The sequence below is a fragment of the Leuresthes tenuis genome, unplaced genomic scaffold (assembly GCF_036924035.1).
Source record: "Leuresthes tenuis unplaced genomic scaffold, fLeuTen1.0.hap1 SCAF_4, whole genome shotgun sequence".
Taxonomy (NCBI): Eukaryota; Metazoa; Chordata; class Actinopteri; order Atheriniformes; family Atherinopsidae; genus Leuresthes; species Leuresthes tenuis.
In genome coordinates, this window is record NW_027325358.1 from 12,782,973 (window position 1) to 12,798,392 (window position 15,420).

Here is a 15,420-nt window from a genome sequence, read left to right on the forward strand (position 1 = left end):
ATACATCCACATAAATACAGCTTCCTTTGTAATGTTTGCAGTTACACACCATGTCTCAACACTGCTCTCCTTTCACGCCCTTCCCGTCCATTGGCCCTCCTCTCTCTTGTCTCTCCTCTTACTCTACCTCTTCTAACACCATGAAAGCCACGAGGTTTACCCCGCAGGGTGTTAAAAAGGGCTACAGTTTGTCTCCTGGCTTTGCGGAGGAAGTGGCACACCAGCTGAAAGAGCTCCTCATAGCAGTCCCCCGGTTCACTGGCCAGTGTGGAGGAGGAAGAACACCGAGCTCGCTGCTCCTGCATCAGCTGATGCTCCCGCTGCTTGGTCTCTGAGAATTGAGTGGCGATGACCACGAGGCACAAGTTGATCATAAAAAAGGAACCAACCTGGGAGGATAAGAGGTATACATACAGTTTATAAAGACAGAGCTTGCAGGTGAATGTAGTTTGACAGTTCAATGCTGTTGCATGTACTAATAACTGATTAAGTGCTTCCCAATATTGCCTTGAAGTAATTCGATTTTTGTTAATAATTTGATTTAGATGTGAACTGTTCTTTTCTTGTAAAGTTGTAGCAGGATTTCACAAATTTACTTCTACATGTTATCAGTCTCAACACTGATAATGACAAATCAACACTAAACTGTGAGGAAAAGATGCCTAAACCCATTTCAAACCCATTCATTCCTATTCAAAATATGAAATTAAACTTAAAAAAAAAATGAAAGAAAAAAAACCATAAAAAATATTATTTGGGGATTCACATATAGATTGGTCTTTCTTTTCTGAGAATAAAAGCTCTGATAATGTTACATATGTTACATCAAGTCTTGTTGGCTACTTTGTTAGTCGCATACTTATTTTTATAATTGTAATTAAATGATTTTACTCAATAAGCTACAATTCACTACATGTGTGGACTTTTACAGCCAATTCAAGACTGTAAGCACAGTGGTGGAGACTTGTGTGTCTGTGCCTTATCTGTATTGATAAGTGTTGTCCTCAGTGTTTGACAAACATCAGCAAAACAACTAATGACAAATGAGCTTTGCATCAATTACAGATACATAGGACATCCTTATTAATGGGCTACTTAGGAAAGGGTTAGAAAATATCATTTGCAGTGGCCTTTACAACTGTACCACCACCATTAAAACTCCACTGAAGGCTCGGATTTACAGATACTATACACCACACGCTTGATGGCTAAATAGATTAACATGATGAATAACCTTTACTTACAGCGCACCTTTCACAGAAAGTCCACCTCAAAGAAGCTATGCAAACTACTTTAACTTGAATTGAATTTAAATGAATTGAGCATCTGTAAAACCAGGAAAACGGATGCTATGGCTCAGACTCGTACATATATTTTAGCTTTCTTTCTTTTTTAGTTGTTAAAATGTCAGAAAACTCTTCTGTTGGTTTCATTATTGACCAATAATAACCTCTCAGAAACCCTCTAAATGGACTTCTTCTCTTAGTATTCTTGATAAAACGAAAACAATGATGATAATAAATATATAAATATATGTAGCACTTTAGGATTATGCATCTTGCCCACAGATGGATTGGTGGAAGTCTGCTCCACCTTACACCTCACAGCTGTCTGTAAATCAAGTTTTATGATAAGAAATCGATAAATCAAATGACATGAAAACAATAGAATGTAGTCGCTGCAGCATCCATGCCAGACACACAGATACACGGCGGCTAGTTTGATGGCAGGAGAGTGGCTGAGCGGAAGTGTAGTCATGTGTGGAGCTTTTTTTACATCTGAAAATAAACACGACGCTACATATGAAGTAGGGTTAGGCTACATCTTGGCTTGCTCATTGTGCAGGTCAGTTACCATAATTCAAAATTAATATACAGGTTCTCAGGAGATCATTTTGTTTTGATTTCTCATATCATCATTCCTCAGCTTTAATACAGCTGAAAATGCTCTATGAATAAAGAAAGATAGTCAGATTTTTGGTGTCATTGAGTGGCTACAGTTTGAAAGACTACATTTTTAAAATTCCCTTCTTTTAACGCATTAAGCATTTGTAAAAAGTATCATCTCAGTATCAACAAAATTACCTTTGGTTTTACTTTGGTATCGGATCGGAATGAAATTAGATTCATTGCACATCACCACTATGATCTACCTATGATGCACAGCAACTTCCTGCCACTGGATAGTAACTCCAGATTAATGTAGAAAATCTTACACAACAGTGGATTAATAAATAAAAAGCTTTTTTGGAAAAGCATCTGGCACTGGGAAGCTGATTGCAGATCTTTTGGGTCTTGTCAGGTCTGGGTTGGGGGCTCTAGGGATCAGGCTTGTTCCGGCACATCCTGCAGATACTGGAATAAATCTAGAGATATTGAAGAATGGGTTGACGCCTTGGGCTCTTTGTCATGTTCCATGAGCCGTTCCTGAGCTGTCATGCAGTGGGATGAGGCACACTTTGATGCTAGAAGAGCTGCTGCAATCAAGGAGTAATGTTGCCATGATTTTAATATTCTGAATGAAACCAAACCTACTGCTAACCCAGCATTAACTAAAGAGGCTACAACTACATATCAAACATTAGAGACATCATGGTATGAGTAACCAAAACTCATGAGTAACATCATTCAGCATGAATACTGATTGCTTGGTGGGGCTCAAGTACCCAAGGGTTGAACTGAAAGTCAGAGAGGAAAAGGATAAGAAGGATATTAAGAATAAAATAATTTCCTGACAATTTTCTGTCTGTTTTCATAATTTGCACAAGGATTCTTTTTGATTAAAAAATAGAACTGTTCCTAAATGTCACTGCATCAAAGAAAATATAAAAAAAAAATGTTCATGCAGCCCCGTCTTAGATTTGATATTTTTCAAATGTGTGTGGAAAGCTGAAGTCTATACTGTTTTGCTGCTCTACACGTTTGAGGTTTTACGCTCACTTTCTGTGAGATTCGGCAGGATAATGGATATAGAAGGAGAGAGGGGGAAAAAAAAAAGAAAAAAGGTCAAGGTCACCCCAGAGCTGACATAGGAAAAGGTGAGGAGAGTGAAAGCAATAAGGCAGGGGAGGGGCAGGTGTAGTCTTGGCTTTGATCAATAGTGACTGAAAGCCTAATAAAGCTTCCCAGCTCTCCCAAAGCTTATGAGTAAATGTATGCAAAGTGTACAGGAGTGTGTTTTGAGTATAAAGCAGTTCTTTATTGATTCAAAGTAGTGAATCATGGTCAGACTGGTTGGTTTTCACACCAGCTTTTCACGACTTGTGGACTGAAAAGAAGGCAGTGGGTCGCAGCACCCATTCAGCACCCTTGCCGGTCCCATCAAATATTTATACTCACACTCTGTAGGAGCTGCTGAAATGCAGTTAGACTATAATGAATGTGTGTGTGTGTGTCTTTATATTTTTAGTGTTTGCAGCAGAGTCACTCTGGAGGAGAGAAAACGTGTAAATGACAGAGGAACAATTGATTATATGTCCCAAACGTTAAAGCTGCACTGATCAATATTTTGACAAGGAAGCAAGGAAGTTCATTTTCTGTGAGTGACACACTTAGATAGACACTTCCAGTATGCTTTATCCCTGCTTCCAGTATGCTTTAAACCACAACATCACACAGTGGGAAAGGCTTATATTCTTTTAGCAGGTGTACTTAAAAAAAATATATATAAGAAAACATGCTACTCTTGGTATAAATACAGTAGCAAACTTGAGTTGTAACCAAATCAACTCTGTCCTTGCAAGATTATTGTATGTGCATCTTGAAACTTTAAATAAAATTGCTGTCAGTATTTACTATGGATGTGCAGTGGAAAGTTGAAATTAATGATAAGATATGCTTGTATGCAGATTACAGGCATAACTGAGAGCAAATTCGGGGATTAAACCATGTTGAACCAAGAGGCTTATCATAGACAGGCTCTGTAACATAGGTTGAGGATGTCACTTCTGGATGCTTGATTTTAATTGAATAGCATCAAGCTATTTTCCACATACAGATTATAATTCTACTCCTTCAGGACTGTACAAATACTATAAAACACTATATAAATATCTCCCCCCATCTTTATCACACCTATTTTCATCTATCTTTCCATTTGTTACTCTCTCTTGTCATCATCTAGTGCCCTTCTAGCACTCATTCATATCACTTACTCCTCATCTGACTCTACCTCTCTATCTCAGTTCAATTTACCACACTTGATCTGCATGAATGTTATGTGAGCGAAACTGTCAAAGCATCTAAACATCTCTCTCCTTCCCTTCATGCTTCTTTTCTCTCTGGTCTGCTATTGCTTACTGCCTTCCATCCTTTGGAGCTCTGTATCATGCATAATTCTACGAAACATGATTAAAACTCTCCATCTGTCTGTCAGTGAGACAAGCTAGGATTTGAACAGAACTTTTACCATCTGAATAGTAAATTACCTAAATTACTTAGCTAAGTCCATTTCTGGGACAAGCTTTAAAACAGGCTGTGACAAATCTGACAAAAGGAAAAGACATATGCAACGACTACGGGGAGGAAAATCCATCTATGGTGCTTACCTTTATCTTTTTCAACTCACTAATTGAAACCAAGGGAAAACACAATACTTGTGATACATTTCTAGTCATGTAGTTTATGCCTCGATACCACTGTTATTTGTTAGGTCTGTAATTCCGTCTGATATATAGATTGTATCCTGTAGTGTTTAATGTGAACAAATGCATTTTTGGATTGAAAAACTTCACCCCAGCAATAGGCACTGCTATCGTTAGCTTTCCCATTAAATTTTAAGGAATATATGTATAGATAATAAGGGGATACAAGGGGAGGGGTGAGTTAAAAGGGGATGGTCTGCCTGGTAGTAATTTTTGTGAAAAGGTGAAAAATTTAACCACTACACACTCCAAACTTCTTGGTACACTGTGTGATCTCTTTCTGAAATCCACAGCAAAACTTCAAATAGTTTAATGTACTGGACTTGAATGACTTGCATACGAACACATAAGTTTGTAGAACATGTGTTAGGCCTCTTGCATTAGACTGTTATGTTCTTTTGTCTGTTTCCTCTTTTCATTAGATGACTTTAGTCCTCTCAATCTCAATTTGTATGATTATTATTACATTTTAGTTTGCCTCATAAAAGATGTGTAAATGCCTGTCTCTGAAACATACATTATACATATTTCCCTGCCTCCATTTGCCTTGATGTAATATTAAAGGAAGATTTGGCATGCACGGTACTGTATGACACTGCTAAACCTGATCCTGTGATCAGCATGTCTGCTCAAACCATGTGAGCCTAGAGGACATGCCGCGAGATTCACTCAAATTAATAACATTTCATTTAACATCAAAGAGAGTGCTCGCTTCCGCTCATTCGTCCTCCAGTCCTCTGTCTGATTTCATGCAGACAGTCCAGTCAGTCACCACCACCTCGTGGTCTACTCTCTTCATTGATCCATCAGTCCCCTTCCCATCCATCCTTCCCACTTCATCACCTGCCCCTTTACGCTTTCTTGCCATCTCTTCCCACTTTCCATACCTATTTCGCTTCCCACTGTTTTCTCACATCTTTTATCCCTTTTCTTTTTTTTTCCAACAAACCCTTATTCTTGCCTTCGGTTATTTCTTCACTTTCCCTTCTCCTCCCTCAAACATTCATCAGCAATGTTTCCACATCAAAAGACAACCATTATCTCACAAATTGTCTGTAGTGAGGCAATTTTAGGGGCTTGATGTGAAGGATAATGTCCAACAGCAAATCTGAGAAGGAGCAAGGGTATGTGTCCTTTTTTTGTGTGTGTGTGGGCATCAACATGAGGGTGTGTGTACGTGTGAATAAATATCAATGTGTGCCGGTTTCTGAGGGTATGTGTGTTTCTGCTTGACTGAGAATAAAGGGAAGAGTGACAGATACATGAATGGTGCCAAGTGTACAGCTCAGTGAGAAAGAGGAGATGAAATATGAAAGCAGCAGAGGAGAGTAAGAGGGCAGTCAGAAGGTGGTGGAGCTAATAGAAAAGGAGTGAGACTCAGAGGGCAATGGGTGAGGCAAAAATGAACCAGGGAGAAGGGGGAAGTAGAGCTGTTTTATTCATTGAGGGTAGTATAAGGAGGAAAGATTGATAGATTTATGGAGATTGAGGGATAATAGAAGATGTGACACTGTAATTACGAAGGGAGAGTTGGTGGAAAAAAAAAAACCCAACAACTTGTGTCTGACTCTGAATGTGGGCAATTAAAAGTGTAATAAAAAGACAAGACAGCAACCAGGTTTGTTAGGGTTCAAAGTCACTGCATTATGATAACACTTACACACATACGATGGGCTAAAATAAAAGTATATTGAAGAAAATACACATCAACGCTCGCACACAAAAGCACACACAAAGACGCTAAAAGACCGGAATTAAAAGTGTTTTATCTGAACAAAGGGGGATTCCTCAGAGATTTGAGCTCAGCTCTCACTGTGACACTAATAGTTTGTGTGTCTGTATGTGTGTGTGTGTGTGTGTGTGAGCATAAAGGTCTGCATGCAGTTGAGAAACAGAAAGACAGCTGAGAAAAGAGACAAAGCATGTGTCGTGGCTAGTATAGCAATATTGTTTTTAAGTTTAAAAAAAGGATTACTCCATAGTCATGTGATATCGTGTTAACAAGGTATAAGTTTCCAGTTATACTGAGTTATAAAAAAAATTATTGCCTTGATTTTGTGTAGGCTGCACTATTTTTACCAAAACCTGTTAGATACAGATTATTAAATGTATGCTATCTAAACACACAAGTATAGCCATCCATGACTTACTATTATGAGCAAAATGAAGTAGATGAAGTTATAGAAGGAATGAGCATCCATCACATAGTACATGATCTCCACCCAGCCCTCCAGGGTGATCACCTACAGTCAAGAAGACAGATAACAGTAAAACACAGGACATACGTTGGCAGAAATACTGGACTAAAACAAACGTATAGACATTTGGGGATATCATCTTTTTTTCCATTGTTCATAATACCATCATTTAAATATCAAAATACATTTCATGTCTACAGTGAGTGGCTGGTTCGCTTTGCTCTATATATGGCCAGAAACAGGCATAACAGCTTGGTCTGCTCCGTCTAAAGATAACAACATCCAGAAGGGTTATGCTGTTGACTTTTAGCTGGGCAAGGAATTACTGGAGAGCCTTCACTGGTTGCCTGCCAAAAAAACTGATACTCATAATCCCCAGTAAAATGGCAAAATTGTTTTTAAACCTGGTTTAATACATCATGATTATCGTGCTATTTTGGTGATGATACATTTCTACAGAGCCAGGCTGTTTTCCATTTCCAGTGTAACGTAGGTAAACGTTAAATTATTCCACATATTACCAATATATTATTGGTAATATTTTCCTTTTTTTTTTATTAATTAAATGACTGAAGTAGCCATATGAATGCTCAGGTGTACAAAGCTAAAGAATCTGCATAATGCTGCCAAATCCAAAATAAACTAATACAGTACAGATCACTTGAGCAAAAGAAGACCTTTTTAAGTCAGATAGATATACATTTCTTATCTTATACTGACCAAATCAGTCACATGACCATTCTTTTCAGTTGCTGGAGACAAAACTGATGACAGAGAGACCCTCAAATAAGTGTTTTTCTAAAGCTTCAGAAAGTACCTTAAAGCAGGAAACAACATTTGTTGATTTCAATCAGTTCTGGTTTTAAGGCAGTTATGAAAAATACTTTTGAGCCTACCAAGTAAAGAACAGTTTTTAATAAAATGATTAAAGCAGTATTTTTGAAAGTCTCCATTATAATCACATCTCAATTGGATCATTCTAAGTCCTTTGTGGTGGTGTACAGAGCTAAATAATTATGGAAGAGTGAACCGTCTGGTCTTATTCAAAAGTGCATTTTCCAAAGATAATATGACCTTTCTGTGTAATTACATAATGTCAAAAGTGTTTTCTTACTCATTTTGTCTGCAAAAAAACTTTAGCCAAGAAGCTCCATCATATACTCGCATGCATTTTGGTTGGTTTTCTGCTTAAACTGTACAATTTTTACTGGAACACCCACCTGAAAGATGACAATCCAGGCATAGGCGATGTTATCAAAGTTGATGGCACCTTTGTGCGGGTTGCTGCTTCCAGTATGACACCTTGTGTAGTACTGGTTCCAGTTGACACACAACCCTGCTACACTGATGCTGCCATTACTCAGAGGTTCGGGGCTCAGACCGAGTGACTGGCGGTATAGGACATCATCTTTATCCAGGCAGCATGGCCTGCCTCCTTCGCGGCGGGTCGGTACATCTGAGCAGGACATGATGCCGTTGTCGACAGGTAGGGAACAGATGAAAGGCCGCTCGTCATCCTCATCTGCCATATAATATGGGCGAGGGAGGCTGATACCCGTAGTGCTGGAGGTATTGAGAGGGATGACGATTAGCACTAGCTGATACAGGACTAAAAATTTAAATGTTCAATGGTACAAAAAAAAGAAAAAGAAGTGAGCTCATGACTGAAAGTGAAATAAGTAAAATGGGTTATCAAATAAGATAAAAAAAAAAAAAAACACATGAAAACAATACAGGACACATTTTGAAGTCTTTGAAAGTGAACTTTGAGATATTGACTGTGTTAAATGGTTAAAATCCTTAAACAAGATTACACTAGCTGTCACGGTTCGGAGAGGTAGGACCCAGATGCAGTTCTTTTTGTTCACAAAAAGGGTTTATTCCACAAGCAGGGAGCAAAAGACAAGAACAAAAGGCGTGGCAGGGCCGGATCAAAATACTTAACTATGACAAAAAAACCAAGACTGTAATACAAAACAAGAATAAACAAAGAAACAGTACTCAGGAAGCAGGACCAGACTTATCTCTGTGGCGAAGCATGGAGGGATAGTGAGGTAAGGATTCTGCAATGACTGAAAGGAAACCAGAAGACTAAATACTGTGGAGGGAGTGATCAGTGAATGAGGTGCAGCTGTGAACAATGAGCCAGGTGACTTGAGTGAACCGAGGTGGCAGGGGAAAAACATGACTAGAACATAACTGAAGACATGATTAAACATAAACTGTGACAGATAAAACATAGACTGTGACACTAGCTACACTAACTTTCCTGTCAATGTATAGGACTTCACAAAAAGATGAAGTCCTCAGTGCTTGAATAAGTAAAATTAGGAGAGGAAAGAGGAAAAGTGATAGTTCAACGTGCTTCCACGCAAACACAAACATATGTAGAGGGATATGGAATACAAAGAGCAAAGCAGTGTGTCATTAGTATGTTAAGGAGAACAAAACTCTTTTGTCCTTCATGGATATTTCATACATCTGTGTGGTGTGAGATTGGAATTGAGCGCAGAATGATCGCAGACAGAGACACGAGTGGATGAAAGAATAGAGAGTAAGAGACAGATGATTATGTTTGTAATGGTAAAATTGAACAAAATTACACCTGATAGAGAGAGTCAGAGGTGCAAGAGGGTACTGACACACTTTAAACTTGACACACCAAGCTGAAACTACCAGATGTCTGACACCATTTGCCAGACATCGTTTCTGTTGTTAACAATTCTCTGCTCTTTTTGTGGCGGACCCAGCACAGTTGGCTGTATTCTGCACATTTTCCTTGCAATCAGACTGATTATGTTACACTGATGACAAAGCCAGCCTGACACAGAGCTATCTAAACCAACTGCTCAGTCTATTGAATCACTGATTTCACCCATTTAATGTGACCTTTATCCTTCCATCCCTTCTTTTCAGTAGACAGCCAAGCACAAGCTGCCAAACTTTTTGGAAGCTGAAAGCCAGTGCGAGCCAAGATTTCACACTGTATCCCAAGCCTGAAACAAAGCTGTTAAAATTAATTGTGATTTTCTTTGTTTTGCAATTCTTTTCTCTAATTTGGTTCATTTGTCATCGCTGGAAATCCAGTCTTAAACATTTTAGAGTGATGACAAATTGACTACTTTCTCTCAGGTGCAAATTGTGCAAATTTAAAAATATTTCGATCACTTTATGTTGTCCCCTGCTTCGAGTAACAAAATAATATTTGTATACTTTAACATTGAGATGTGAATGGAGACTCTTTAAACGGAAAAATGGGAAGAAGGAAATACATCAGAAAGGTCACGTCCATCTGAAACAGATGAAGGGGCGTGTCAGTGTCTGGTTCCCAGAATGTCAGTCTTATATCAAATGAGAGAAAAAGCCAGCAAGCTTGCTGCGATGCCTACTTTTAATGGGATTTCATGGGCATATTGTCAGCAGCACATGAGCACCGACTTGACGAAGTGATATTTTAAGGAATGTTTTCATGCTGTTTCCAGTACAGAGCAGCCGCTCAGTTATCCAGTCTGCAAACTGATGCTAGCTGCGCACTTCTCCCCAAGTTAATGCCTGTTCCTGGACCAGCAATGTGAAGGCCACAATGTGTGTTTACTTCTATGAGTTGGACAAAAATTAAAATTTTTTTTAAATGATGTGAAATTGTGGCGCACGATAAAAAAAAAAAAAAAACAACAAACAAAAAATGTGCCTCACAAAGCACATGTATGATGCCGTGACACCCAAATAAGCTATTTTGTGTCAGTTTAAGTTTTCCAGAACATAAAGAGCAACTTGAAGCAACACAGTATTTGGTCAGTAAGTTTTCATTTGTGCAGATTTTGTGGTTGTATCATACGTGAAGGCCTTTATGTAGTGACAGAAAGACAAATAGACTTCGCACTTCTCAGTTCTTTGCAAATAACATCAATCATTAAATTGTAGCCCAATCACTGACAATTTAGAGTCAGTGTTGATCATTTTCTGACACATGGCAGAGTTAACAAAGAGCAGGCTTTTTCTCAACTGACCAAACCACCTTCCTCTGTTAAAAAGACTGTCACATTCAGGGAAATTTTAAGAGCTTCAAGTCCTGTTCAAGTCACTCTGTTGCTAATTGAACTGCACCGGCTCCCCAGAGAGAGAGAGAGAGAGAGAGAGAGAGAGAGAGAGAGAGAGAGAGAGCTGTACATGGACAAGCACCAATACATCAGAACTTTTGCAGCACAGCGTCCCCGTTTATACATCCCCAACAGGTGCCCGAGGTCATGTGATCGGGACCTGCTGGCTGTGCAGCACACTCGGCTGGAAACTAAACTTGCTTTTCATTAGCTTTTGTTGTTATATTTTTATATTTTTCATGTTTCCTGTATTTCATGGTCAAGCACTTTGGGATTTTTATCTTGAAAGGTGCTATATAAACTTTACCAAGTGCGTTTTTAAAAGGGCATATTCCACCCTGAAATATGGGAATTCTATTTTAAATTTGAATATCCAGCCAAAATGTGAAGCTCAAATAAGTCTACAGTAACAGCATGGGCATGGCCAGGAAGTTTTATCACACAACCACAGACTGTGAAGACACACTTTTTACAAAACCACAGGTGATTCCACCTGTCTTTTTTGTCCTGCTTGAACTCTTGTGAGTACTCTGTACTTCAGTAGATTGTGAACCTTGTGAACCTAAAACAATTTTACAATTAACATTTCCTACATACAACAATCGTAAACCAAATCAGTAAAAACACTATTTGTATTTTTATTTCAAAAGGTAATAACTTAAACAGCTAGCAACTAATTGGTTGACCATCAATTACAAATTTCATTTGCTAATGTATGGTATTTGAATTACTCAGAAGATTCAGCTAGTGTACATCTATGACTATGTGACTGACCTTGAATATTCTTGAGTTTTTCCTCTGATCTCACATAACTTAACTGCAAAGTTGACAAATTATTATCATAGGAGATAAATTAGAATATTAGCTCATCAACTAGCAGAGATTAAATCAAGTTTCATGATAACCTAGCATTACTACTAAGAGAAATGTCTATTCTTAGCTCTCAGTTTAGCACTCTCATTTCATATATTAGACCAGCGAATCTCTGGTTTCTATGGCAATTTATGTATTCGGGTTAAACTTGGCACTTCATATGTGTCGGGAAGATGGAGCCTGCATTGCTGTTGTTTGTGTGCATGAACAGAACTGTGTTCCTAAACACGATTTCCTGGGGACCACCTGTGACTCTTACCATTTTGACTGTGACTCTCGTTGCGAACCAGAGGTCTGGCAACAGTGAGTAAACATCAGAAAAAATTGAAGCAGTCCACCCACCTCTTTTACTTTTGTTCTCATTGCACACACCAACACCAAGTCCCCATTTCTGAGTGTTACTGAGCCAACATTCAGTCTCGCTCGTTATCAGATTGGACACATGAGGTGTGTATGTCTATACGAAGGTGATTATGTTCACCAGTACACAGACATCAGTCATTTCACACCTGAGAAGATGTTGGACACTTATCAGTAGAGGTACCATCCAGAGATATTATAGATATCATACCTTGTATCTTTGTTCTTGGAAACTATGTGGTCTGATTTACAGCCGGCACATTATTTTTAACAGTTTTCTGTCAAAATGAGGAAAGAACAAAAAAAAAAAGAAGCATGTTTTAATGACACTCGATGACACTACTGAATTTAACTCACAGGGTTTTAGGGTTAGGGCAACCCATGACAGCTTTCCCTCTCCAATCTCCAACTCATCTATGACATGGTTGCTATGGTGATGGCCTACCCCTATGCTGCTTATCAGATCATTATTTTCTTTCTAGACTTGGCAATGCAAACTGCCATCCAGCTCAAACCCCACCCAGCAAAACCAGCCTAATCAAGTGCTCGACTATTAATTTGTTTTCCACAGGCGATGGCACGCCACAGTGGTGTAAGCTGTACTCATAATATGCTGTTTATGTACAAACCCCACCTGTTAAACTTCCAGCTCCTCATTCGGACTTGCCATTTGCTTTAGTGGTTACCACGGAAAATAATACAATTGTTTTCATTTATGACTGATATATGATCATTACTTTACATGTAATATCTTATTTTCTGTCAATGTAAAGAACTGAAATTGCCCTACTGTCGCCAATACAACTGAATAGTGAATAAAAGTGAGGTGTAACTAGAACACATTAACATGGTCACTTTATGTTTGCTCCACAAATTTTCCTAGAGATAAATTATAATTGTTTGAATAAATAATTAAGAGTAGGCAAAAAGGATGTGGTGTTCACTTAGCACACTTCATATTTTCTAATTCCAAAATAACCAGTAGTTAGACCAGATAACGTGAACTGAATAGTGGTTGAACATTAACTTATCTTTAAATAGAGCAATTTCTCTGAGGAAACTTGAGGAAACCACCAATCGCTTGGAAAGTCAACACATCTAGGTCAATTTAAGTAATTGCATATGGTATCCTATTATCAGTACCAAACAGACTAAAGACATGAGGGACGTTTAAAATGAATTATCTCACTGTATTTTATATTGCATTACACTGCTGTGTGTTATTATAAAGCTTGATTCTAAACAGGGATTGCATTTCAGGACTATGACTAAGGTGTATTTGAAAAATTGCTTGGATGTAAGTGTGTCTTTTCTATTGATAGATCTCATGGCTTTTCATGCGCTAAAGAAAAGTGAATGCAGATAAGACAGGCTTTGCCTGTTAGAAGAAAATGTCATTTGATAATATCTATTGATAAAATTTGGCTACTCATACTTCAAAGAGCTCAACTGTACAACTGCACACAAAAGAAAACAACAGAATGCAAAATCTGCAATGCACGCTTATTTAGATGGCTCCGACCATGGCGAATTTTAAGTGGATCAGTGGCTCTTATAAAGGAGGCATAAAGAAAGGTAAGCTAAATGTAAAAAAACTAAATCTCAAAAATCTAATAATTTGATAGCAAACATTAGTATTGATTTCTCACATCAATGTAATCAATATAAAATGTATTGTAACAATGAATGTCTGTAACGCTGATTGTCATAAACTCATCTTGGATTTCAGTTAGGTCACTTCCTGTATTAACTTTAGGATGATACACTCCTACTGTCCACTTTTTTGCTTGTAATGCTTGTTGACTTCACAGGATTTGAAACCTCAGGAATCATCAGATCCCACAGATAAAAAGCTTTACTGAAAAGTTTTGCCCAAAATTGACCAATCACTGGCTGAAAACGTCAGTAGCCAGATGCGTGAGTGGGATTTCTTCTCTTTTTATATCAATGTGTTCACTCAGTGAATCATGTCACATCGTGTTATGTTAACTTGCTTTTGAGAAGTTTTTTTTTCAGTTTATATCCAGCTCTTTCTCCACTCTGAGAGCAAATAAAAAGGTAGGCTCATGCTGTCTCCCATAGCATCACATTATCACCCAGACCATTTAAAAAAAAAAACTTTCAAACTTTCAAACACAGTGTTATAATGAGCAAATCTTTAATCCTATCTTATTTCATTTTAGCAGCTGTAACTTAGCAGCTGCTGTTCTCCTCACTGAAGGAGCAGCTCTGAGCAGTTCCACAAGTAAACAAAACATCACTGCTGTAAAAGAATTGCAGATTTTTGTACAACAACAGCGTGACATAATGCTAGCATCATACAAAGCCTTTGTTAAGCACTGTTGTCTTGCTTTTCTTCACAGATATTCTAGATGACGATAAGCTAGCAGCTGAGCCACATCATCTTGTAGCTCTGGAGTCTAAAGCTCCAGGTCAACACAACACACCAGAAGGGGTAATATCTGTTGCACTATATTGAGTATTTTTTGCAACATTTGCAAACAGTCAGACATGTTGTTTTTGTTTACCGAACACTGTGGAGGATATCTACACTTTCTGTTTGTTTTTTCACTCCTGAATCTGACGTTTAAAATAGAAAATCTGTGTATTCCATTGCGGGTGTTAGATCTGCTCCTTTCCCATGTAAGTCAAATCACTACAAACATTACTGTTACCTTGGTATTATAGTGAGAAACTAACTGACCTGGCTGTATCATTCCCATCATTCCCAAAAGAACAAAAAAGTTACCCAGCACAGTGTTATTAATAGGTAAACATCATTATCTATTCCATTTTCGCTTTCTTTTTTTGTTTCGCCTTTTTCTTCAACAACACAACAAACTGAAAATCCCTAAAGCTGGAAATAATAATGCTTACTGTGATCTGACATAGCAGAGGTTAAAGGAGGTGACAGTTCTTAATGAAGTGGAAGACTTGATTTTGAGTTAATTATATTTGCTTTGTGTAAATCTTGGCGATGCACAACGAGGTCAGTCTCATTATATGACCACTTGAGAGACTGAAGCATGAGGGAGCTTTCAGCTCCCTCTCTCTATGGTGATATCAGTAAATTGAAGAGATGATGTGATTAATCTTCACACTGACTTCACATTACACTGGCAGGTAATGAGAGAAAAGGTGACAGATATCCATGCACAAGTACTCTGACGCACTAGTCTGTAATACACAAATTCAAGCTAAAATGTAAATTTTGATATTTGAATACTTACTTTTTTACAAGCTACAA

General features: G+C 38.1%; 1 protein-coding gene across 1 annotated transcript in view; it reads right to left on the reverse strand.

The window, feature by feature from the left end:
• The window catches only part of LOC140305675 (voltage-dependent T-type calcium channel subunit alpha-1I-like), a 119,164-nt gene that overhangs the window by 67,229 nt on the left and 36,515 nt on the right, over nt 1-15,420 (reverse strand). Inside the window, exons 5-7 of the mRNA XM_072384632.1 lie at nt 8,061-8,403; nt 6,793-6,885; nt 50-389 (exon numbers count right to left, since the gene is read on the reverse strand). Coding sequence (XP_072240733.1) covers nt 50-389; nt 6,793-6,885; nt 8,061-8,403 — 776 coding nt within the window. The remainder of the gene's footprint in view (nt 1-49; nt 390-6,792; nt 6,886-8,060; nt 8,404-15,420) is intronic.